At 34.5% G+C, this 27,754-nt stretch overlaps 3 protein-coding genes across 7 annotated transcripts in view; 1 reads left to right on the top strand and 2 right to left on the bottom strand.

Annotated features, from left to right (window-relative positions):
* Nucleotides 1–21,078, bottom strand: part of Prestin (solute carrier family 26 member prestin) — a 63,852-nt gene extending 42,774 nt beyond the window's left edge. Inside the window, exon 1 of one of the 5 annotated variants that reach the window (XM_089733851.1) lies at nt 20,949–21,078. In XM_089733851.1, the coding sequence (XP_089589977.1) occupies nt 20,949–20,989 (41 nt within the window). In that variant the 5' untranslated portion in view covers nt 20,990–21,078. Of the gene's footprint in view, nt 1–804; nt 937–10,923; nt 11,223–20,948 lie in introns of those variants that run through there. The other 4 variants (XM_089733847.1, XM_089733848.1, XM_089733849.1 and 1 more) reach the window with 4 other exon arrangements.
* LOC114252765 (uncharacterized) lies at nt 14,393–16,825 on the bottom strand. The gene is made up of 2 exons (XM_028187391.2): nt 16,355–16,825; nt 14,393–15,243 (listed from the first exon to the last, which is right to left on the bottom strand). The coding sequence occupies exons 1-2, from the start codon at nt 16,566–16,568 to the stop codon at nt 14,447–14,449; spliced, it is 1,011 nt and encodes a 336-aa protein (XP_028043192.2). The 5' UTR covers nt 16,569–16,825; the 3' UTR covers nt 14,393–14,446.
* LOC114241457 (mitochondrial fission process protein 1) lies at nt 17,093–27,169 on the top strand. Its single transcript, XM_028172282.2, has 4 exons — nt 17,093–17,441; nt 20,997–21,124; nt 22,286–22,383; nt 23,434–27,169. Exons 1-4 carry the CDS (start codon nt 17,390–17,392, stop codon nt 23,609–23,611), a joined length of 456 nt encoding a protein of 151 aa, XP_028028083.2. The 5' UTR covers nt 17,093–17,389; the 3' UTR covers nt 23,612–27,169.
* Nucleotides 27,170–27,754: the final 585 nt, after the last annotated feature.

Here is a 27,754-nt window from a genome sequence, read left to right as displayed (position 1 = left end):
TACTAGTGGTAGGACCTCTTGCGAGTCCGCGCGGGTGGGTACCATCACCCTGCCTATTTCTGCCGTGAAGCAGTAATGCGTTTCGGTTTGAAGGGTGGGGCAGCCGTTGTAACTTACTTGAGACTTTAGAACTTATATCTCAAGGTGGGTGGCGCATTTACGTTGTGGATGTCTATGGGCTCCAGTAACCACTTAACACCAGGTGGGCTGTGAGCTCGTCCACCCAATTAAGCAATAAAAAAAAAAATATTAAGATTTTTAATTCACATTTACGACATCATTAGGGATAACGTATGATGTATTCTTATCATGATCACACTGAAGAATAGGTCACTTCGTGAAAATTTTACATTACCTTTTTGTATCTTAACAACAAAAATCTAAATAATAATATGTTAAACACAACAATTGTATTAAACGTCTTTATTTGACATTGGATCGCTTATTATTCCATTGTCAAACAAGTGCTTGAAATTTCTGAGTTATTGTATAATATTGTAACGGTGTATTTTTTAGTTTGACCACCCAAACAATGTCACTGTGCGAGTAAACACTAAATATTAAGATTAAATGGAAAATAATTATACATTAACAACAATAATAGTGATCGAAAGATGGGTATTCGTGTAGTTTTAGACACAGAAATCATAAAGATATTTTCGAACCACTAACGTCAAACTGTGTACATACTATTTTAATATTAAATCTCGATTTGAGTTAAAAAATGATAATAAAATGAAATGTAATTATATAATAATTGTGTTGGCCCACGAATTTAATATGATTGCAAATATACCCACGTACACTTAACTTGTTATTTTAGCAAATATAAAAAAAAAAAAACGATAAAAAAATTATAATTTGTTAACATAAAAAAAAAACTATTTGTACGCAATTAGTGATGCGCCACGTCGCGCGCTATCGACTGTCGATCGACTACTGGTCGTGTCGCCAAAACAATATAATCGAGATAAAAAGAGTTGAAGTGAGCAAAACCGTGACGTAGCTTGAGCTGATTATACTTGGCACTGCCAAAACACCGTTTCTTAAATATTAAAATGACCATTAAGCAGCTTGTCAATAAAGACATTAAAATTGTGACGTAGTTATTTATGATTGTACTGCATTACGTAGTGACACAAATATGTCACAAAACCTAACAATAACAATAATGAAATATAGCATTGTAGACGTTATTCGATTCATTACCATGAAGTGTCATTCGCTTGCTGATATATTTTTCTTTTATAGTGTACACTAAAGTATATAAAAATTAATGCTGGTTCAGTTTATCTCGATTATCATCATCATCATCAGCTTATATGATAGAAGTCTTACTTAGCTGATTAATGCTTTCTCTTTTCAACCATAAAATAACTGTTTTGCACACAAATCTGAAAATCCTTATCTAAATCTCGGTCCATGAAAAAATGAAATTCTTGATTCGTGAAGGATGGGGCAGCCGTTGTAACTATACTTGAGACCTTAGAACTTATATCTCAAGGTGGGTGGCGCATTTACGATGTAGATGTCTATAGGCTCCAGTAACCACTTAACACCAGGTGGGCTGTGAGCTCGTCCATCCATCTAAGCAATAAAATATATATATATCTAAAATATAGCTATAAACAAATAGCTTGTAGTGTGTCGGGTAAATATGTGTGTTTCATTTTGATAAATGTCATATTTATAATTTCCGAACTGTCAATTATTCTGACAGCTGTCTGTTCTCGAAAGACTCCATTTTGCTATAACGATATTATTTTTTTTAAAATGCATACATGCTCCACACAAATAATCTAAAAATTCGTTTAACTAAAATATGAAGATGTAATAAAATTAATAGGTAATAAGTTGACATGAACTTTCATCACTCTGGTTATTTCTGCCACAAAGGTTAGAACATCCATTAATCAAAGAAAACTTAGATCCATTTTTCTATGTAGGTGGCGACATATGTCATATTTATGATTTCCGAACTGTCAATTATTCTGACAGCTGTCTGTTCTCGAAAGACACCATTTTGCTTTAACGATATATATATTTTTTAATGCATACATGCTCCACACAGATAATCTAAAAATTCGTTTAATTAACGTATGAAAATGTAATAAAATTAATAGGTAATAAGTTGACATGAACTTTCACCACCCTGGTTATTTCTGCCGCAAAGGTTAGAACATCCATTATTCAAAGAAAACTTAGATTCATTTCTCTATGTACGTGGCGGCATTACGATTCACCAGAGTTATGGCATTTATTTATGGAAACCAGTAACCGATTAACTCCTTAAATAAAACGGCAAGGAAATACACGGCTGTATCAGTAGTGACGAAAATTCAATAGCAATCAGTCCCGTATTTATTTAAATGTCCTTCAAATATGTGTGCGACTCCTAAAGATTTCCTCGGAAAGCGGTTGTTACTTTAATATTGAATTTGTATTCGAAATTGTTTTCCTTGTTGAGGCTAAACATTCTATTCGTAGCTCCGAGGTTACGGAGACCTGATTTGAGGAAAATGTGACTTTTTCACACGAACAAAAAAAGTACAACAATGTTCAACTGTCTGAGAAATCGGCTATTAAAAGAAAGGAGAATTTTATCAATTGCTTTCGAAGGACTTAATTTTTTATTTTTATTGATTAGATGGTTGGACGAGCTCACAGCCCACCTGGTATTAAGAGGTTACTGGAGCCCATGGATATCTACAACGTAAATGCGTCACCCACCTTGAGATATAAGTTCTAAGGTCTCAGTATAGTTACAACGGCTGCCCCACCCTTTAAGCCGAAACGCATTACTGCTTCACGGCAGAAATAGGCGGCAAATACCTACTCGTGCGGATTCACAAGAAGTTTTGCCCCCAGTAAATTTTTGTTTGTTTCTTTTTAATTTTTCTATCTATGTATATAGCTGAGCATACAAGCGCTTCGGTTTGGGGGTAGACCGTTGGCTGTTCTAACAAATAAATTGATATTTTAGTTCTATGTCTCAGTGTGGTGGCAACACTAAAACACTAAAATGGGTTTAGCGAACTTTTTGGCGGGAACGCGAGGAGTGAAGTTGTGTGATTTATTTTATTTTGTCTATTTAGTGTTTCTTCAGGTTTAAATGTGTAATAATGGTGGTTTATTAACTGTTTAATATCTGTGAAAGTGCACAAATGTGGGAAAATGAAACAAAGCCGCTGGACGTAACTTCTCGGGTTCCTCCAAAAAGTCCACTGTAAAAATCTTAGTAAATGACCACCATTTTACTGAGATTATATTTCATCCCATATCATCTCATTTCATTTCATCCCAGTTGATTAATGTCTCAAATTAATCATCTTCATTTCATTTCACTCCATAATATCATTTTTCATAAAAATATGAATATAAATTAAAATAAGACATGACTTAAAGGTCTTAGTAACCAGGTCATAAAATCCCTTTAAAAAAAAATTGGTTTAGCGAAAGTTACTTTGACAGCTGCTGTCAAATCCCGCTTCGGTACGATCCCTGTGCAATTTATGAAGTAAAGTATTCAGAGCTTTTTCAAATTGCTTGTTTTTTTATAAGCTTCGAGTCTAATAGAAAGAAATACAGTCCACAAGAATTCCTTAAGATAGAGGCATTCACATTTCTCTATCTTTGACTCCGGTGATAACCTGAGTGCTCCGTGGAATTGTTTGAGATGATACCATCATCTCGTTTTTACCATCGCACCGCCCGCCACCGGAGTAGAGTTCATCCATACTACCTGGAGCCACTGCGTTCATCCACAGTGCGTTTCCAGAGATATTTATTGCCACATATCATCTGGCTTTGAAATGAGCTCTCCTCCGCGGTGTTTCCCGAGCGCTATGACATGCCCTTCTTCTAACGAGGCTTGTTGAGAGTATTAAACGGTAAGCAGCGGCTTGGCTATGCCCCTGGCTTTGCTGATGTCCGTGAGCGACGATAAATACTTACCATCAGTTAGGCAGTATGCTCGTCTGCCTGCTAGGGCAATAAAAGTGAAAAAAAACCTAGACTTTGATCTAAGCTGACTCGGAACATTGGACCGGAGTAATGGTTAAATTTGTAAAACAAAGATAATTAAGCTATCGGAGCGTTTTTAATGAAACAAAAAAAAACATGACAATAAATGATAATATAATTTAAACTGTAATTATTATAATTGAAGTCAACGAACCCCTATCTCTTGTTACGAGGTCTTGCAATTATTCTGAGATTGTGTCCGCCGATCTATACCGACCGTTTTAGTCTACGGTAAAATATAAATGATGTAACGTAAGATAGTTTTTTTTATATGCCTAATTACTGGTGGCAGGACCTCTTGTGAGTCCACGCGGGTAGGTACCACCGCCCCGCCTATTTCTGTCATGAGCAGTAATGCGTTTCGGTTTGAAGGGTGGGTCAGCCGTTTTAATTAAACTGAGATTTTAGAACTTATATCTCAAGGTGGGTGGCGCATTTTACGTTGTAGATGTCTATGGGTCCAGTAACCACTTAACACCAGGTCTGTGAGCTCGTCCCCTCCCTTCAAACCGAAACGCATTAGTGCTTCACGGCTGAAATAGACGGGGTAGTGGTACCTACCCGTGCGGACTCACAAGACATCCTACCACCAGTACATTACAGTACATTATTAAAAGAAGCTTAAAACGTAACTCTAGAAATAAATGTTATATAACGTTTATTGTTAGTTGCGTGACATATTGATAACCTGTTTTTCAAATAAGAACACTAGTATGTTTGTCAGTTTCGTCATTATCACGAGGTAGACTAAAGTACTTATGATTTTATTTAACATATATTTGAAAATACGTATATGCAGAATAAGGATCGCAGCGCATAAAATAAAACTTCCACTGTTCCAAAATCTTCTGGTATTATAATAAAAAAAATATCTAACATCTTTTTTACGCTTTAACCGTCTTCGCCATCTTTCTTTTTTCTATGGAGGGTAGAGGTAAGGAGAACTGTCTCGTATGGGAGAAGCTTGAAAAGTAACCCACTTTCAGCACTAAATAACAGTTCAAAAATCCTCCAGAATGGCGCTAGCATAGGCACAGGGTATGATATGAATTGAGCAGTTGTTAATTGATTGAAGTATGCTGAGTTAGGAAAGGACAATGACCATTTTCTATGGGCGTTTGGGCCCCTAAAAAAAGTTGTCGGGTGATGATGATTTTAACTTAATTTGATAGACAAAGAAATATCGTTTCATATTCAGAAAACGATTTTTATATTCTCACCCAGGTTTAAGAGAAATCTGTTTTTTTCTGCAGCTAAAATTAAGTTGTTAATTGTTTTCTTCGAAATCAATAATCGCTCTCATCATTATTTACAGTATTAAATAAGTTAATTGTGGTTAATGTTGCTAGAAATAAGCCCTTACGTACATTTTATTATTATTATATCCTCATAATAATAATAAAATGAAATGAAATCCGGAAGCCGGCAACGATATTGTTGTTGTTGTTTTTAAATTCGCCAACAAGCAGGCAAAGAGCGTAGCCTATACAGCCTAGTCTGTCATAGTTATATTTTTTATATATTTTTTATGTTAATAAAAATCCGGTGTATTTCTTTTTATTGCTTTTTGGGAGTTTTGACGTCAACTTGATGAATAGCACATTGAGTGAGCGTGAATTTCCGCAACCTTTTATCTTGAAAAAAAAAAACAGTCACTGCTATGTTAGCCACAGTTTTATTCCAATGCCTCAATAATCGTGAACAACTATTACTGACATTTAATAGACAAAACAACACCCAATTTGTATATTATACATCACAATAAGCTATTAAAAAAACATAAAATAAAACTTCAAGTGACGCTTCACTCGAGTTTCTGCCAAAACTATCTCATCATATATAATAAGAATAGAGTAATGGTAGGCCATTGAGATTTTTACTAATGGAATCATTAATATCTAAAAATATTAAATAATTCATGGTTTTAAGTAATAATTATTATTACAATACATAAATATTGGATTGAACAACAATAAACTAAAAAGTCTGTGAATTATAACCATTAGCAATTTTTTTAATTTGTTGTTCAAGTCACAGACAAGTCTTTCGTTTGTCAGCATATAAGTTTACTATAAGGCTGTATGGGCTAATTTTCCCTTTGTCTATTGGCGAATTTAAAAATTATGGCACTCAGTTTTGGGATGTTATCAAATAAGTAATTTATTTTTTTGTAAAACAATGCCAGGGTGAAAGAAATGTTGATACATAAACTAAACAACATGAAAAAATAAGGCATAGTTTTTCAAGTACAAATAGTTTTGTCATGAAGTTGGCCCACTTTTGGGCATTGTCCTTTAATATATTTAATGTCTAGAGTAGTTAGTGACAGTGTAAGACCTCAACAAGACCTCACATGTTTACGTAGTCCAAACTAATTTCGTCAATATAATCTAAAATTATTGCTGTGGTAAAACGTGGAGACGTCGATTGCACTTTCTTATCAGCTTTAAATAAAATACTTTTTGTGATTTTGTAGTGCTGACAGTTCTTTCGTCCTTTTTTATTTCTCTATCTTATTCTAATAACTATCAGCGCCTTTTTTTAAATTTACCCGGTTGCTACTGTAGCGCCACCCTTATTTAGCAGATTTTAACGGACACTTTTTCACACACAGAGACGGTTCTCCTTACCTCTACCCTTCATATTTTTCTCTGTCATTCTGTCTGTCATTCTCTTCTCCCTTTCTTATCGTTTTCTCTCACTCACATCTTAACGTTCCGTTCCACACTCTTTTCATACGTTCCGCTCTCACCAATCCTACATATATGTATGTGCTGACATCTCTAGAAGTATTGATCTTCCGACTTTTATGCGGCAAGAATAGACAGTCCGTTAGCACGAACCGTATTGGCCAATAGCAGACTCTAACATCAGTTTAACAGCCCACTGGGTTTCTCGCCGGAACTTCTCAGTGCTCGTTGCTCATGAAAAATCATAGGTATCCCTATAATATCGAGTCAGGGAGCCAATTTGAATCCATAAACGCCATGTTCCGTTTTGTTAAACGTAATTAGATCTGTCTTTCACAAAAATTGAAATTGTCAAATGTATAGCTACGTAATAATAATGAAAATATTAGCTAGCTAGCTGCCTTTTCTCGTCTCACAGGAAGCTATTGCACAAATATTCATATTTACATAAACGCTCAGCATTCTATTGTGAGATTTGTCATTATCGATTGGACACGAAAACGTGTCTTTAAGTCACATCACAGTGTGATGATCGCATATTAAATATGTCACATGTATTACGAAATGTATTTAGATGTTCATTAGAACTATTTAGATATGATTATAAAAATGTAATCAACAAGTTTAGTGGTTAGGAACTAATTCGTTTTTATTGGTTTTAATTTGTAACTCGCGGCATGTACATACATAAAGTTTGTGTATAATCTAACTAGTCTGGCCATAAATACTTTTACATAAAACTTTTCTTTTATTCAACTTTTTAATTATTTTGAATTTGGAACACGTATATTATTTTAAAAACTTTTTTCGATTTTGCGCCATTTCACATATTTTTTCGTGTTCATTATCAAATTACAATATGGAATGGGGTGTTAATGAAAATCTGATTGCAGTGATCGCCTTGCACAAAGTGGGTATGGAGCCATATTCCAGAAACTTCAAAGGCCTGTTATCAGCGGTATGTTCGTATATCTTACTATCAACAGATACAACAACACTTCGTCTGTCGAAGACCAGAAAAGATCGGAGCGGCCGCGTGCTGTTAGAACTACAAAGGCTGTTAATGCTGTTAAAGTCAGAATTTGTTGAAACCTCTTTTTTTTTATTGTTTAGATGGGTAGACGAGCTCACAGCCCACCTGGTGTTAAGTGGTTGCTGGAGCCCATAGACATTTACAACGTAAATGCGCCACCCACCTTGAGATATAAGTTCTTAGGTCTCAGTATAGTTACATCTCAAAAAAATGTTAAAGCGAGAAATGAAGATTCCCGCTAGGACTCTGTCGCGTATTATAAAGCAAGACAACAGAGTCACAAAATTATATTTTTGTGAAAGAGGAGTGAAATTTTCAGCCAGTGTATCAAGATACAGTCTTGGATCATGTTGTAAAACCGCTCAGCAATACACTTTTTAATTTACCGTGAACTTTCCAACAGGACTCTGCACCTGGTCACAAGGCACGAACTACCCAAGCATGGCTTGAAACTTGGATTTTATAACAGCTGAAGACTGGCCCTCATCTAGCTCAGACCTCAACTTTTTAGACTTCAAGTTATGGTCAGTTTTAGAGGACATGGCCTGCTCTAAACAACACGGGGACATTGAGACTCTTATAAAATCTTTGGAGCAAGCAGTGACGAAATTTTCCTTGGAAACAGTGCGTAAATACTATTCTAGTAATTCGTGGCCAAACAGATTAAAGGCCAAAGGTGGCCATTTCGAATAGATTTTTTTTTAATTTTTTGCTGTGACTTTAATAAATATGTTGTTGTTACAAAACTTCCTTAAAAAAATTGGTAAGAATAACCGCTTTTCTCTTCGGACGCCCGTTTGTTAAAACAGTAAATTTTTCAGTTTTCATAATATGAAATCGATAAAAATGTCGTTATATTGCGTTCTAGTTTCACATAGTATTTCAGTATTTTTATATTATATATTAAACTCATCTTTATTACTTTCATGTTATACAAACACTTCAGCCCGCAATATAAATGAGGTATAATCTTGAAGTGTTGTTTTATCAGTCTACATTTCATGTGTTATTTGAATAAAGCAGGATAATAAAACCTAATCTAAAAACAGGATTATGACAAGTATAATGGCGTGTACTTTCTTTACTAAGTAATTAATGTTGTATATGGTAAAGCTGATATTAGATAGGTATTATTATTTATTACTAGCGACCCGACCTCGCTTCGCTTCGGAAACTGTAATTATTAATTTCTCCACTATTTAATGGATGCTATTATACATATAAACGTTCCTCTTCAATCACTCTATCTATTAAAACAAACCGCATCAAAATCCGTTGCGTAGTTTTAAAGATTTAAGCATACATAGGGACAGACAGATATAGGGACAGAGAAAGCGACTTTGTTTTATACTATGTAGTGATACTGGTGGTAGGACCTCGTGTGAGTCCGCACGGGTAGGTACCTCCACCCTGCCTATTTCTGTAGGTAGGTTCTGAAGCAGTAATGCGTTTCGGTTTGAAGGGTAGAACTTATACCTCAAGGTGGGTGGCGCATTTACGTTATAGATGTCTATGGGCTCCAGTAACTACTTAACACCAGGTGGGCTGTGAGCTCGCCCACCCACCTAAACAAACTACTTTTAAGATTCCGCGTTTTTATTGTCATTATATTTTAACATTATTTCCGACATTCCGGCACTACACTACTTTTAATTTGATCTATGATTCGGGAAACCCCAATGAAAATATGTACTTATTGTGGAAAAATTTGTTAGTGCCTCTGTTCTATTTACACATAGAGTACTAATGCATTGGAAACGTCAAACCTTCGTATTTGTGACTTTTTTTTCCTAACTAAGCTGAACGTGTAGGTGAGCTCACGGCGCTCAAACTTGGCGAGAGCAGCAAGAGCAGTGCTTAGCAGCGATCCGGTACCTAAAGTGGGGTACCTTTTCGCACACGATTAGAGAAAGAGAGAAGCCTCACCGAATCCGCACTGATAATTTAGACAATCGGCCTTAATTTAAAATATGCAATTTAAAATTTGATTTAAAAGTGTGCAATAGTGCCGATAGAAGTGGGTTGTATCTTCGTAATAATTTTTTTTTTTAAGAGATTTTGTGAACTGGTAACTAAGACCTTTAAGTCATGTCTTATTTTACTTTATATTCTTAATTTTATGAAAAATGATAATATGGAGTGAAATGAAATGAAGATGATTAATTTGAGACATTAATCAACTGGGATGAAATTTAATAAAATGAGATGATATGGGATGAAATATAATCGCAGTAAAATGGTGGTCATTTACTGAGATTTTTTCAGTGGACTTTTTGGAGGAACCCGAGAAGTTACGTCCAGCAGCTTTGTTTCATTTTCCCACATTTGTGCACTTTCACGGATATTAAACAGTTAATAAACCACCGTTATTACACATTTAAACCTGAAGAAACACTAAATAGACAAAATAAAACAAATCACACAACTTCACCCCTCGCGTTCCCGCCAAAAAGTCCTCGTAATCATTAAATTTTTTTACATCGTACTATATACCTATCTACCAACAAAGAAATGGTGGAGTGCGTACCTATTGACTCACATTGAATTTTCAGTAATTCACATTCAAGCGAACGCACGTGACTATTTATTCAGTCCGCATTCAAATTTGTTCTTATTTATCGAAATACGCTACAGTGCGCATAAAACAATATTTAGCCATTTATAATTATGTACATTAGTCTTTATTTTTTAAATTACTTAAGAGATTCATTAATATGGATTTGTAATTGATAACTTGGAATACTTTATGATAAATCCAAAATGTGTTATTTTGTTATTTTTTATTTTTATTTAATCGTTTTATAAATAAAATAATTTAAGATAAGTGATCCACCTACGATCACGTAAATCGTAAATATTAAGTATTTAAGATAAAATAAAATAAAAATCGGACATAATTATACCAAAACGCCTCTAAGCATTCAGTTTTTAACTGTTTGTACCTACCAAGTATAAATTTATTTCAATTTATAATGAAAGCAAGATTACAGTTAATTATCCTTCTGTTGAAAAAGATGTTTGAACAAATTTGAGTCGAACGAGTTGTGAAATATTATAATACATGTACATACATATTCTTAGTATTGCGTAGTCGTACCAAGGATGAAATCAATGTCAACTCACTAATTAAGGGAATTATTTTCGTAAAAAAGCTAACATATCCTTCAAAATACTTGCCAGACTGCCAATCTATTTTCACTATGCTCTTATCAATTAAAGACGTGAAATGAACTTTTTTCTCCTTGATTTTATTAAAACAACACGGATTGTTTATAATATCTCTATATTATTATCACTCAGATTATCATTAAATCAATTCACTTTCACATAACGTTTAGTTCTAAAAGTTGTTTTCATGATTATTATTTCATGAATAACATAACCTCACCACACAACCTTTCTTTGTGTTGCGAAAAAAACAGCTGATCGGGGATTTGTATAGTGGATTTGTTATCGTATGTTGAACGTTGTGACAAACTCAAGTCTCAACTGACATTTGACAATCAAATAGAATATCATTGATTCCTATTTGTATTTACCTACATATTCATGCGTTTGTTATGTGTTTATTACAATAATTATTATACATACTTCCTGAGAATCATATATACATAATACGTATTTTGATTTGAAAGTCATTGGCTTAAGTTCATTTAATTAAACCTAACTTTAAGTAATGCATTGTTTTTACATGAATATTAATTACTTAGATCTTCCTAGACCTATGTTGTAAATAACGTAATATTATAAAAAAACATCAAATTATTGACTTAATGGACTTGTAGTTTCATCTGACTTTTTTGTTTATTGCGTAGACAGATTACAATAAAAAGTAATAATGATACCATATTAACCGTTTAGACGTTCAGAAAAATGCAAAAATTAAAAGTAAAAGTAAATAGAAAAAAAGCGAGGAGCTTAAAAATCTATTGCAGTTATGTTCCTGCCATTTTACGGAGAAGATTGTCACAAAAGTAAAGTAATGACTAACATTATCACATGTGAGAGAAAAATTTGGCAAATTTAATAAGCGTGTTGTGTGAAAAGTTATCATGTAAGATCTGTAAAATTAGCAAATATGTAGAAGAAATTCGTATTTTTATTTCAATCGTCTTTCTCACATAGACCTAGGTTTCCTACTTCATTGCTTTCTCATCTCCAAAAGACACTGACACAATTCCAGCCGTCAGCAAAGTCAGCAATATGTCAGCTGTCAGTAATGAATGTAAGCAATACCTATGTCCATTACCTATTGCCGTCATAGTTAATATTATTATCTCAAATATTAAGAGAAATGGGCTAATACCGATATTGGTCAAAAAAAATTTTGTTTTTTTTCCTACCTAAGCTGATAGCCTTGAGAGGCTATTTTAGCGGAACCTTAACTAGTAGGTGAGCTCACGGGGCTCAAACCTGATGACGTTGCTAACACGAACTCTAGCAAGAGCCGTGCTTCGCAGAATCTACCACCGGATCGGAAACGCGACCCACTGAGAAGATCCGGCGAGAAACTCTGAGGGCTAATTTACTCGTCGAGCCCTTTGTCGCAAGCGACGGGTTCGGCGAGAACGGTGACCGGTGCTTGAGGTACCTAAAAGCACCGTTAGTGGATCGGGAGGATCCGAAATGACGTGTTTGGGGCGACGTCGACTGCTTTCCATTCTTTCCGCAGGATCGGGATTGTAGTTACCGGCGGCCACGATGAGAGGGTTCTCGTGTAGTGCCGCTTTATCGAAGTGGCGCATCGACGCCGACTGCGGATACTTACTGATTGACTCTAAGTCCAGGTCGTCATGGAGGTCGACGTTCCTGACGAACCACGGGGCTCCGACGGCTATCCTGCAAAAACGGGATTGTATATAAATAACTTGGAATGATTTTAAGTGAGTGCGGGCCGCATGTGCGAACACTACACTTGCATAGGTCATGACGGGGCGTATGCAAGTCTTGTAGAGTGTCACCTTATTTCTAAGGGACATTTTACTTCGCCTGCATATCATCGGGTAGAGACGTCCTAGTATGGAGGCGGCACGGTCGCGTACCGTCTTTATATGGGGGCGGAATGTCATCTTTCTGTCGAGGGTGACGCCTTAGTATTTGACCTTCGGGGCCCATGGTATGGGTTGGTCGTACATCGTGATTGGGGATCTTTTTGATATTTGTCAATATTAGCTAATACGAATATATTTATTATGTAATATTATAATACCTTAACTAATACGTGAATATATCCTGATATCTTAATATACTTCGACAGAAAGGGTAAACGAGTTAAACCTAGTACGATATTCGTGAAATAAGTTAATAATCATAGATAATACACATAAATAAGTTATTAATAATATGAATAGTAAATTGTATCTAGGAATTTGACTTCATACTAAATGTTTTACAAGTAATATTATGTACATTAATATGAATATTATTATTAAATCAGAATTTGGTAAACATTGCACATTAATATAGACAACAAGTTAGTAATATTATTTATTTCTTATTGGTGCATAAAAACATCAGCTTTCTTCCGTTTTCTACCGAAAGACAGGTACGTCGGTCAGAAATGAGTTTACCAGATTTTGAAAAAATCCCTCACATGGTACTGAGGTGGCTAGTAGGTACACAACAGTTAAAATATTATAATCCATGAACCGTTTGCTTAGAAAGTCATTTCGATTCAAAAATCAAACTTTTATTTATATTTTGAGAAGTTCTTAGAAGATAATTAAATACCACTGCAAAAATATATTGTCATCATAATTTATTACGTAAAAACACTTAATTTAGTTCTGGCAGTATTACGTTTTGTGTAAAAATATTCTAATTTATGAAATTGGTAAACAGTTTCAATTACCTACTTCCGTTTTTCAAATCATCGTTTTAAAACCAACTAATTCGAAGGAAACAGAAAATAAAATTAAAATAACGAAAATAAAGCTCACCGATTTTATTCCAATAAATGTAAAAATGCACTACTTTGTCTCGAGTAGAAACTTTAGTTGAATCAAGAAATGAAGATTCAAACATTAAAAAGTCATGCAAAATACCCACTATCATCTTTGACATGTAAAAAGTGAAACACAAAATAGTCCTTAAACTCATAGTGATATTACTTATTTTCATTGATCAGTATATAAACATGTAGATTATCTCACTTCCTCTTAGCGCATGCAGTATTGATATGAATGTGATAGAGAGATAGGCCTAGGCCGCACTACGGTTTTTTCCCGGGAGCGGTTAACCGCTATAACCGCGAAACCGCTTGAGACGTACACACTACGATTATAAACCGCGAAACCGCCCGTGATTTTCACAGTTTGAAGATGGATTTCAAAAGAGCAGTATGTATTGTTGCTCTGGTACTAAGAAATAGAAAAAAAAGACGTCAACGAAAATTTCGCAAATATTGGATACATCCACTCACTAGCCGTAGATTTGAGAAAGGTTTCTTTCAGAAAAAGTATAAAATTTTAAGAGAACATCCAGAGAAATTTTTCAATTACTTTCGAATGTCAGTAGCCAGCTTCGATAAAATTTTGCACAACGTGCGTCCATACATCACCTTCATGGATACAAAATTTCGCAAATGTATTTCACCAGAGGAGCGTCTGTCTGTGACTTTGAGGTAAGAAATAAAATTACACACACATGCATATATATTGTACTTTATAGGTATTTTTATTGGTAAAAAAAATTAAAAAAATTATTGTTCTTGAAATTGCGACAGATAATTGGCTGCTGTAGGCTCTTCTTGTTCATTTTGTGCATATTGTAATTGTTGTTCTTGTTGCTCGAGTTCTTGAAGAGAATGCACGGTTGCTTGTAATGTTGGTGGAACAGGAGTATTAAGTGGCAAATAGATGGTTTGTTTTGCAGGTCCTGACACAAGCTGTCGTACTGGTGTTGAAACTGGTGGCATTATCGGCATGGTTGGAGGTGGAGATGGGGAATATGTATAATATGATTGCGGAGACGACGTTTGCGTGAATGACAAATGTGATCTTGGTCTTTGATTACGAATTGGTGTTTCGAATGGATAGAAAGATTTGGCTTTTTGCAAAATATTCATAATTTCTACTTTGGCAAAATGTTTCTGATCGTCATTAAGTTTCCGTAACATTGGTACAATCATTTGTGAAAAGTTTATATCTTCGTCATATTCACACGCATTCTCCTTTGTATTCAAAAAATTTAACAATTTTTGTTCATAATCTTCACAGCTACTTCGGCTTTTGGAAGCCTTCTTACAGGATGGGGTTCGATTACTATTCGTTAGTGGAAGGGTTTCAGATAAGTCCGTATCAGGGTTATCTTGTGAAGTAAATTCGATATTACTGCTAGTCTCCCTTTTTTGTAAAGATGGTACCAAAAACAACAGAGAATCGAAATGAACGTACTTTTTCTTTTTTATAGCACCTTGACCAGATTTACCACGCTGTATAGCTAATTCTTTAGAAAAACTGTCGCGCATATTCTTCCATTTCTTTTGTATTGTACTACCTGTAACAAAAATTGAAATATAATAATATAATGTTGTTTTTTCAGGTATCTTGCCAGTGGTAATAGTATGAAGTCCTTGTATTTTGAATATTTGATCGGCACAACAACTCTGAGTGAAATAATTGAACACACATGCAAGAGTTTGTGGATATGTTTGCAACCTACATATATGCCTGAAAAAACAGAAGAGGATTGGATAAATATAGCAAATTTTTATTTTGAAAGAACACATTTTCCTAATTGTCTTGGTTCCATAGATGGAAAACATATACGAATAGAAAGGCCAGAAAATACTGGTTCAGAAGCCTTCAATTACAAAAAGTATTATTCTTTAATATTATTAGCTATAGCTGATGCAGACTATTGCTTTACTGCTATAGATGTTGGGGCATATGGATCGAATAGCGACTCTAGCGTTTTTAAAAACTCAAATTTTGGCAAAAGGTTTTTGAACAGCCAAATGCATTTACCAGAATCTGCAACATTACCTGATTATGAGGAAGTCGGACCTTTACCGTTTGTTTTCGTAGGCGATGAAGCTTTTCCACTTATGGAGCACTTAATGAGGCCATATCCAAATAGAAATTTATCCATAAAACAAAGAGTTTATAACTATAGATTATCTTATGCCAGAAGGACTGTCGAATGTGCATTTGGGATCATGGCAAATAAATGGCGTATTTTACATAGACCATTAGATGTGAAATTAGATTTTTGCGACCATATTATTAAAGCTTGTTGCATATTGCACAACTTTGTAAGACAACATGACGGTAAACAGCTTAATGAATCGTTTCAAGTTTCAGAGATGCAGGGTATTGCTTCAATTCGTACGCGTTCTAGCAATAACGTTATAGATGTAAGAAATTTGTTTGCTGATTATTTTACATCTACTGCGGGCGCGTTGAGTTGGCAATATGAAAATATTTAAAAGATATCTCACCCTCAGAAGTATAGTAACTAATTAATGCCAAAAACAGAATTTTCACTGTTAACTCAAAACAACATCTCCTTAAAAATAGGCAACAAAACTAAAGTAGCTTTCGTTATAAGGGTTCGACTTTTTTAGTTTGAGTTCTTTGTAATAAATAAATACTCTTTAAAAACTTACCCTTCTTTTTTTTCTCAGCCTCCGACAATGTCATCCAATTATTAACTACGTTGTGATAAACTTCCTCCCAAAGTTTATTTTTCACATTTCTATCACTGTATTGACGCAAAGTAGTATCGTATAAAGCTGGTCTTTTCTGTACTTCCACGATGATTTTCTGGGATAAACTTTCGTACTCTGCATTTGAAACAGACTCCGACTCGGTCGACGACATAATTGTGACGAGACGACAACACAACTATTCTTTGCGACGGTCGGCCGAATACTAGCCCAAAAACCGCCCGCGGTTAACGCATAGTGCGTGTGCGCCCACTTAGTTCTATGGATTACAAATTTTGTTGCGGTTTTTTTCCGCAACAATTTTGTAACATTTCGCGGTTTTAAAATCAGTCGCGGGAAAAAACCGCAAGTGCGGCCGCTTGTATTCGTTTTCGTGTTTCATAAACTCACGCGGTTAATAACCGCGGCGGTTTCACCGTAGTGCGGCCTAGGCCATATCTGCGAGACACGTACGGCGTATGCCAGTATATTTTCGAGTGATAGATACAACCCGACCGATGTGAGTTGGCTAATTGTTATGAATAAGATGAATACGGAATATTAGCGTATCAGAATTCGACGGATTACCGATACACGAATACAAGCTGTATTACAAATATCTTAGTGAATACTAATATATCGGTATCACCCTTAATTAAGTGTAGGTTCTCAAATATATTAAGTGTATAATCTATGGTAGGTATAATCTATGTCTGCGCTCGTCGGCGCCATCGTCGCTCGAGTTTTGATTAAAAATTATATTAGATCTGTTTTTGAAGATAATTATTATATTACAAAAACTTCAAGATACAAAAAAATTGGACTCAGTAATCATAAATGCCTTTTGTAGGGAAGTTTAAAACAAATTGGTGCTTAAAAACTGCCTTATAAGTTATCTAATCGTGTGCCTTGTTTTTCCAATAAAATCTTTGCTAATTTACAAGATACGGTTTGAAAATTAAATTTAAACGATAAATGTGTAAATAAACATTAATAATGGTAGAAACGAACAGAGATTTCTTCAGAGACACCTGGGTACGTTATTTAGGTATGTAAGTATTTTGTATTTTATTTATTTACTAGATAATGACCGGTTTTTTTTGGGTAAATTGTGTTTTTTAGAAATTATATTTAAATACGAATTATATATTGATAAAATGATGAAATATAAATAATATTTTTCGATCTTACCGACAGAATAATAAAAAAATATGAACTGTGGTTAAATAACCGTGGTTAAATAATAAAATAATTTCTTTAAATAAAGAAAAAATTAATATCAAAATTATTGATAAAGTTGAATATTGAAAACACGAATAAAACAACAATTTCTGAAAATAAATCGTACCTAGATCGATTAATTGTTCCCGAAATCCCCTGTATACTAAATTTTATGAAAATCGTTGGAGCCGTTTCCGAGATACAGATTATATCTAGGGTCGGCAGACTAAAGCACATAAGTCAAAATTTTCAATTTATTTTTTATTACATCATCGGTTTACATTTTGCTCAACACACAATCTGACTAAAGCACATAAATCAAACTCAAGTATTTCATGGTGTATTCAAGCGGCGTTCTGTATCAACCTTATCAAATCCTAATATAATCAAACGAACTAAAAAACATAACTGGACTTATGTTCTAAGGAACACCATAAGTACAAAGTTATTAACGTAAGAAGTCTGACTTATGTTATAAAGAACATCAAAATGTAACATTTCTTTAGAGAAAGTAGTTACTTAAAAATATTTATAACGTAAACAATACTTCGGTAAGTGGTTTTAATTTACTAATGTTGTCGATTGTGCACAGTTTGTTGGTTAGTTAGTTGTGTGTGAGTGCTTAAGTATTTTAATTATTTAAGATGAATATTCAAAGAGGCAAGAAATTAGTTGAAATGGCGTTATCCACTCATCTGGAAAGCAATGAAGGTATATTTTCACATATCTTCAAAATTATGATTTGCAAATTACGTAATTATGTCAATATTATATCATTATAAATAGATAATTGTCTTGTCCTTTTTTAGAAAATGTAAATCAACAGTCGATTTTGAACACAGATAACCTAGTAGTAGACGATCCTATACTGTCAACATCATCAGGTCAAGTCAGTAGTTTAACATACTATTCTGTACTTGAATTCTCTAGTTATGATTCTGTACGAGATCCATGTTATGAATTACCCAGACTTCCAACCACATCAAGTTCAAAGTACTTGTGATGAAATTTCAATGAATCCTAATGTGTCTCCAAAAAAGAGTATACGTACTATAAAAAGAGAAAAAAAATAAAACTTAACTTAGGACAGGCATACAGAACTTTAAAAGGAAAATGTATATCAGATCGCACATTGAAAAAAAAAACTTTTTTTGAGAAAAAACAAAAAAAAAGCCCGCCGAGTTTGTTTCGCCGGTTCTTCTCAGGACTGTGGCTTTTTTTGGAAACGGTGGTAGAGATAACATTGTTATTTATATTTTGACATCCAACAAGTGTGTAATACTTTTGAATTTGAAAGAGTTACCTGTTTGCAGAATGAAATGTAAAGAACGTATACCATTAACTGATAGGCATGCCATATTTACAGAATATTGGCAAATGGGGTCATATGCAAAAAGATCTGCATACTTGGCGTCTTTAATGGAAATTCAAGATAAATCTAAGCAAAGAATACGAGCTATTGAACCTGAAAAGCAAAAGCTTAGAATGAAGACATAAAAATACTTTTTTACTGTGCATGGTAAACGTGAACCTGTCTGCAGAGGATGTTTAATGAAACCGTTAGATGAAAGTGACAATTTTATAAAGACAGTTGCTATGAAAAGGAGATCATCCATAGGGGGTTCTCAAACTGATGATATAATATCTATACAGCCATTACCCATATCCATCGAGAAAAAAAATGATTTAATTTCGCTGCTCCCTTTAATACCAGATATTTTCCATGAATTTTACATAAGTCTTCCCACGTTGAAAACTTTACGAAATACTGATCCAGATATTTTAGAACTCGATGAAGAAGAAGAATTTTATTTAAACATTGAGTTGTTATTTATATTTATGACTTATATTATTATAATATATATCTTAATTGTTGATCTTTTTCACTTAACTCATACTATTATTGTGTTCCTTATAACTTAAGTCATCTAATTATTAAATAATCACATTTACTTTAAAATATTTAATTTTAATAATAAGTTAGTGTTATAGACTTATATAATTCAAATAAACATGATTAAGTTTGTTAATGTATAAGATTCTAAATAGTTTTTTTTAATTCCTGTAAAGTAGAGTTTTTTGACTTATGTGCTTTAGTCTGCTGACCCTAGATATATGAATACATATACAAGAAATGCTCGTTTAAATATATAAGATATTATTTTTTATGTTAAATTAATTGAAAATATGAAAATATGAGTTTGAACAAAAATTCAATGAAATAGTAATTTGATCATTTCTATAGTGTTACCAAATTTCGGTACCAAGAACATATCAGACATTACTGTAAATTATTGTACCTAATCTATATATTAATACGTGAAGCAAAAACTTTGTATCCCTTTTTACGAAAATTGCGTGGACGGAGGAGTATGAAATTTTCCACACTTATAGAGAATATAGAGAAGAAGTGCATAATGCTAATATTTTTTTTAAATTATGCATAAAAGATACATTAAATCAATAAAGAAAACATTACGCACACTACATACCATGTATTTGACGCACACACGCATGCATACTATTTATTGTCAAACTTTTGTTCTTGACACTGCTGTCAAATTGAGAATAGATTAAATATTGTTTGTTTTTGTTAATATTTTTTATAGTGTACTCTTGGCGAAATTTGTGATTATAGAAGTATAAAATACAATCATAATAGTGTACAAACTTACAATTCCAATTAATTATAGTCGAATTTCGACTACTGCGGGACCTCTAGTTCTTTTAAAACTAAGTATTCAAAGTTTAACGCACTTGACATTTGGTGGTAGGACCTCTTGTGAGTCCGTGCGGGTAGGTACCACCGCCTTGCCTATTTCTGCCATGAAGCAGTAATGCGTTTCGGTTTGAAGGGTAGGGCAGCCGTTGTAACTATACCGAGATCTTAGAACTTATATCTCAAGGTGGGTGGCGCACTTATATTGTAGATGTCCATGGGCTCCAGTAACCACTTAAAACCAGGTGGGCTATGAGCTCATCCAACGACATAAGCAATAAAAAAAAAAATATATCACTTACCATAAAAATACTCATTTCAGTTCTTGTCTACAATAGTAATACTGGTATATCAAGACAATCTTTAACTTAATGAGTGCTTATCTTAGCATTATGGGTTCGAATTCCTATGATATATATCCCATGATAGGAACTTGAATATGTATTTAAATAGAGAAGTTTTAGTAACATCTTATCACAGCTACCCTTATCAGTTTTTTTTTAAATGTAATGTAGGTTAAGGCCCTGGAAGCTAGTACAAAGTGAAAAAGAAGATTGGGACTACTGAACAATCAATTCAAAATGTAGCTAGAAACAAAACCTAATAAATACTCACATCTCATCACTTGTTATATATTGATCGCTGAATAAATCCATGTTTCAGGTTACGCGAATGAAGTTGGAGAATCTTTCCGTCCTATTGTACCAGTGAAGGTGGTTCGAGCAAGTTACGGAGTAGCATTCGCATATGTTCTCGCCGATACTGCTGACAAGAGCTGGAAAATGATAAGAGTATGTTTGTCATTAAACCCACTAAATAACAATCCTTAAATATGGAAACTATAGAACTGATTCTATTAATTCTCTTGGTTCTTGTAAATTTAAGACTAGTCCAAATTTTTCATCTTTTAAAGCAAAAAAGTCTTTATTTAAATAAATTATTACTATTTAATGAATAGATTTAGAATGATCAGGGTAGGAAAGATCTAAGGAAAGATTTAGGGTAGGGAGACCGAAAAGACAATGGGGTGACGATATAACCAAATTAATAGGGAAGGACGGCCAAACTATCGGCAAGGACAGATCAGTGGACTGGAGGACAGGACTGGAGGAGGCCTTCACCCGAGGAGGGGTCCATATCCAATAACAAAAGCTAACTCTTATTAACATTTAGACAATAAGCAAAACATTAATAACCAACTAAACATTAACAAACAAATACCACATTCGAAATGGAAATTAAGGATAAGGAAATACAGGCTTTTTTATTTTTATTTAATGTATAGATTTGTTTCTTAGTTTTCATTGTTATTCAATAATTTATAGCACTACACAAGTGAAAGTACTCAACACAAGAAACAATGATAAGGTGCCTAAATATTCTGGGATTGTAAATTTAAAATATATTATTTAAAATTTATCATGCTGGTATATGATTGATGATACATTATTTGGATATACAGAATTTATTATTTCTACCTGCTATTCTACAGTGACTAAAAAGCTTTCCTCTTTTACTTAAGACGAGAAATTTAATTTAGAGAAAATGAAATTTGTTTAAGCTAAGCTTGCTCTGTTTGAAAAGCAGTTCGAATTGATCTAGAATGTCAATAAATCAGCAGTGACAGAGATAAAACAATATGAAGCTATGAAATTATTTTCTATTTACGATTGTACACTGATTTATTAGAATGATATATTCTAAATGTTGTTTCCTTTTTTTACCATGCTAGCATATAAGCAGTAGTTAGGTATGTGATTTAAAGAAAATAAAATACTCTTTTTATAGAATAACATATTGGAGTATTATTTGAATATACAATTGGATTATCGATCATATATTCATTAGAAATTGTAAACATGTTGATGACTTTAATTTCATCAGCTGAGAGGTTGGTCAGTCTGCTAGGTCACTGAACTCAGTCCAATCATATGTTTTTATTTGGTTTACAGAAAGACGGTCGCCCTAAAAAGGTGCTGATAGAGACCGGAGACGCTCTGTTATGGCAAACATTGGCCTCAGTTGTCATACCGGGATTCACAATAAACAGGTTTGTATAATTAAATACCTCATCTTTGAGGAAAGCTTTTGTTTTAATATGTATTCTTTTTTCCTGGAGTAAGAATGTTTTTCATTATAAGAAATTTTAACGCTGCATAGTTGGTAACATAGATATCTATAGTACAACCACGTCTAGTCACGACGAGAGCCATCTCTTGGCCGATAGTGGCAATAATAAATGATACAAACACTACTAATTACACCTTCCTTAATTACATATTGATCGGATTTCAACTGTAATGACTGAAACTTTAAGATTTAGATTAATTTCATGTATATCCTTGTCGTTTTTTTATATTGTAGTTGTTTATTACTATATTACTATACTAACTTACTATATTACTATACTAAAAAAAACCAGTTGGTAATCATTAGAAAATGGTAAAATACAAAGATAAGGTAAAGAAAATGGTGTCTTTGTCGATTTATATAGATACGCGGTGGGCTTGGTATGTTTTAACTAACACGTTCGGTATATGGGTAATCCTATCCCGTTTTGGGTACATTGATAATGCCATGTCAGAAACCTTATCCATATCCAGAAGTCAATATCATATATTTTTTTTTTTTTTTATTGCTTAGATAGATGGACGAGCTCACAGCCCACCTGGTGTTAAGTGGTTACTGGAGCCCATAGACATCTACAACGTAAATGCGCCACCCACCTCGAGATATAAGTTCTAAGGTCTCAGTATAGTTACAACGGCTGCCCCCACCTTTCGAACCGAAACGCATTACTGCTTCACGGCGGAAATAGGCAGGGCGGTGGTACCTATCCGCGCGGACTCACAAGAGGTCCTACCACCAGTAATTACGCAAATTATAATTTTGCGGGTTTGATTTTTATTACACGATGTTATTCCTTCACCGTGGAAGTCAATCGTGAACATTTGTTGAGTACGTATTTCATTAGAAAAATTGGTACCCGCCTGCGGGATTCGAACACCGGTGCATCGCTACATACGAATGCACCGGACGCCTTATCCTTTAGGCCACGACGACTTCAATGTATCTTATACATATGTATCTTATATTTCAGAATATGCGCGCTCTCACAGCGTATTCTATCGAGAAACGTACCGAAAATGCCTTTGAGCGTTCGGAATTGGCTGACTGTGGCCCTAGGGCTGGCCTCCATACCGGTCATAGTGCGACCCATAGACAAAGCGGTGACTATCATGATGGACTCGACTTACAGGAAGTGGGTTCAGGCTTAGCACTCATAGTCTCTGCTTCAGCGCTGCGTAGCTGCAATGTGTTTTGGTGAAGACAGAGAATATCGAATCACCGGTGAGATTTCCACTGCTCAACATAATCCTACAGGGTTACGACCATATACAAAGGAGGTTGTAAGGAAGCAACCTGTAACGTATATTGCGATCTAAAATTGCAATCAAGTCAATTTTAACGACTTTTCCATTACCCGCAATGTATTACAAAATCAGTTGACCTACGACTTTTCCATTACACGCAATGTATTACAAAATCAGCTGATGTCTGAGGTCAACGTTCTCTGGCATTATAAATCAAAATTAAAGCTTTCTAAAAATGGCATTTTGAAAAGGGTTTCTATTATAGCCGACTAATTTTCAAATGTAAGAAATTTCACCAGCGGGCGTACGGGTTGATAACTGTCGACGGCTTTGGTAGGATTTTAGATGGAGATGAGAAGACATTTGAGCGTTTTAGCACTGGCTGTATATATAGTACTTAGATTAGGATAAACGAGTACAAATTACTTTATATATTTAATATATATAAAAAACAACGAAATTATGCTGTGTCCTGTGTATCTATGGTGCAAGGTGTGGACCCAGTGGTGTTTTGGAGCGCCAGTCTCTTCATTCCCAATGAACCTCTTACATTTGTAACTATTTTACTGTGACCGTTCACTTACTAGAGGGCGGTAGAGTCGCACACGGTCGCTACACTACGACTAGAGACGCCTTTGATAAAGTGTTCAATCTACATACAGGTACAGTGTACGGTAGGCAGCGGCTTGGCTCTGCCCCTGGCATTGCTGAAGTCCATGGGCGATGGTAACCAGTCACCATCAGATGGGCCGTATGCACGTCTGCCTACAAGGGCAATAAAAAAAAAAACTTAGGACACGGGCTTTTTATGTCAGATTACTAACGTACAGCGCCCCTAGCGGCAAACGCAGCCAAACTTTCCAACTGCATACAAATTCGAGTTAACTTTTACGCTATCGAGAACGTTAAAATACTCGCACAAACCACACAGTATGTTTAAAGGAGAGAATTGTTGGGCCGAGTTACTGGAATTGGTTTAAGAATGAAAGAAGTAATTTGTAAAGTTGTTGGACATACTAAAAGTATTGCTTAAGTGTCCTTAATCAATGCGAATGTGTATCGTATTGTTATACATCTGTAATTGTTGTCTTAGGATTTCGCAAACCGGGCGCGTTATCAATTTTAAATTTGTTTTACGAGTCTTATTTAACGCTTTTACCTTTTTATTATTTTCTTTCCTACCTATTCTGGTATCTTCGAGGGGTCATAACTAGATTCACAGAACTAGTAACTCAAACCTGACGATGTTGCTAACACTAGCCCTAACAAGAGCAGTGTTTTCCAGATATTTTTTTTCCTACCTATGCTGATAGCCTTGAGAGATTATAACAGCTTCTCCTTGACGTGTAGGTGAGCTCACGGGGCTCAAACCGGGTGTGTTGCTAACACTGGCCCTAGTAAGAGCAGTGCTTTGCAGAATCTACCACCGGATCGGAAACGCGACCCACTGAGAAGATCCGGCGAGAAACTCAGTGGGTTGTGTCTGTGGGTTAATTTACTCGCAGAGCCCTTGACCGGTGCTTGTGGTACCTAAAAGCACCGTTAGTGGATAGGGAGGATCCGAAATGACGTACTTAGGGCGACGTCGACTGTTTACCATTCGGTTGGGAATGAACTATCTTCAAGATCTATAGCTATCATATACCATGATAATTGTATCCGAATGGCTATTTTAAAATGAATATAATAAAGGCGATGTTAAACAATACGATCACTTTTTTATAATATTGTGTTTCATATACCCTTTAATATAATCTTGTGAACGTCATTGTGACAGCTTTCAAAATTATTACGACTATCTGTAAAATTAACGGTACAAAAATTTATAACTTCGCTTCATTATGCTGACCAGTATCAAGATGAATGAAATTTGATGAAATCAATTGATAGTTTGTTTTGCTTAAGCGCGTTTTTTCTGGTCTTTAAATTACAAACACATTATTAATACTAGCAATCTCAGCGGAGGAATGTAATCTTAGAGCGATGTTTTAATTGTCTATGTAGCTATGAATTTACCTAGTGTTTCTTAATAGACACATCTTGGTATAAGTTAATGGGATATTGTTGATATATATAAAGGATGTAAGCATTTCGAAATTTTTATAAAAATGACTGAACGAAACTAGTACGTGACTTCATTTACGGTGAAAAAAAATTTTTTTTAAGGGATTTTATGACCTTGTAACTGAGACCTTTAAGTCATGTCTTATTTTAATTTATATTCATATTTCTATGAAAATGATATTATGGAGTAAAATGAAATGAAGATGATTAATTTGAGACATTAATCAAATGGGATGAAATGAAATGAGATGATATGGGATGAAATATAATCTCAGTAAAATGGTGGTCATTTACTAAGATCTCAGTGGACTTTTTGGAGGATCCCGAGAAGTTGCGTCCAGCGGCTTTGTTCAATTTCCCACATTTGTGCACCTTCACAGATATTAAAACCACCATTATTACACATTTAAACCCGAAGAAACACTAAATAGACAAAATAAAACAAATCACACAACTTCACTCCTCGCGTTCCCGCCAAAAAGACCGTGAAAATATAAGCTAAATATGCCTATAGATTATAAAGTAATACCGATCAATTATACTTATCGTCCGTAATTTGTTTTAAAAGGTTACAATTAATCGATATTATTTATTAATTGAAATTATTAAAGGATCATTGAAAGTAAATATTGAGTATTTAGATATTGTAGGATATAGTAGTAGTTTACTAAACAACACATAGGTAATATCTTTATTTTTATTTGCAAAGAAAGAGTAAGTTATATGAATTTCAGTACTCAATACAACATAATACTCAAAAGGGCCAATCTCATAAGGACTCGCATCCAGGGCCGTAAAACACTTAAAAAAAACATAAGAGCCAATGGACTTGTAACGGTAAATTTTATAAATAAAAAAATGCTACATGTGACATGACGGTTTCATTATTTTCATTTTATTACATGGTAGTTTTCCAATTACAGTACAAGAGCGCATTATGCGGCATAATGCTCAACTAAGCTTCAGCATAATTCGGCATTGTGCGTCACTGAGTCGCATTATGTTCTGTAATTGGAAAACTACCTGTATTAGTTTATTTAGTTATTAGTTTATTAGTTAGCACAATGCCGAATTATGCTGTAGCTTAGTTGAGCATTATGCCGCATAATGCGCTCTTGTGCTGGAATTGGAAAACTACCTCTGTCTCGACTTTTCGAATACTTTTAGGTTTCATTAGCGCGGAAATTAAATCGAAAATCTTGTTGCAATGTTCACAAATCGGAAGACGTTAGAAAATGCTTTATTATTAGAAAGATTATGCTTTATTAGGCTGTGATAATTATTTTGTAATTTTAGACGACTACTCGCAATCATTGTTTTATTTGTAAACATGCGAATGTGATAGTTGTTTTTTTTGTTATTGTTATGTATATTAATAAAGTGTGCACAAGTTCAAAATTGTTTTACTACTGTATGGAGAGTTTTAGAGGTTAGAAGAACTCTCTTAAAATGAAGACAAGTAAATTAATAGTGCTAATGTAGCAAGGGGTGTATATGACATGAAAGTAACGTATAGAATATGAAAGTAACATTTGTAAAATGAGTGAGGTGTGCTGACTTGAAAAAAAGAATAAAATTACTTTTAGCGTATTTTTGAAGCTACACTACTTGCTACGGTGGCGCCACCCTAGTCGGTCTGTTTTAGAAGGTAATTTTTTGTACATAGATCTAAGTGTGTTTTTTTTCACGCCGGATCTTCTCAGTTAATCGCGATTTCGATCCGGTGGGTAGGTTCTTTTTTTATTATTGAAAGACTACTGGTGGCCCGGTGACCTTACCAGTTTCACCAGGACAGGTGGACGAGCAAAGGCTCGGCCAGGAGGGGTGGGATTTGCTAACAGCTGCCCGAGCCTCCGAAGGAGACCTAACAACTCAAGAGCAATTGCTTCGCGAATGAATCTACTACCGCATCGGAATCGCGACCCGCTGAGAAGATTCGGCGAGACACTCAGCGGGCTGATGCATGGGTTAGGCTGCACGTCG

This window comes from Bombyx mandarina, chromosome 16, assembly GCF_030267445.1.
Source record: "Bombyx mandarina strain Sakado chromosome 16, ASM3026744v2".
NCBI classification, from domain to species: domain Eukaryota; kingdom Metazoa; phylum Arthropoda; class Insecta; order Lepidoptera; family Bombycidae; genus Bombyx; species Bombyx mandarina.
This window is presented reverse-complemented; position numbering and strand designations above follow the sequence as displayed.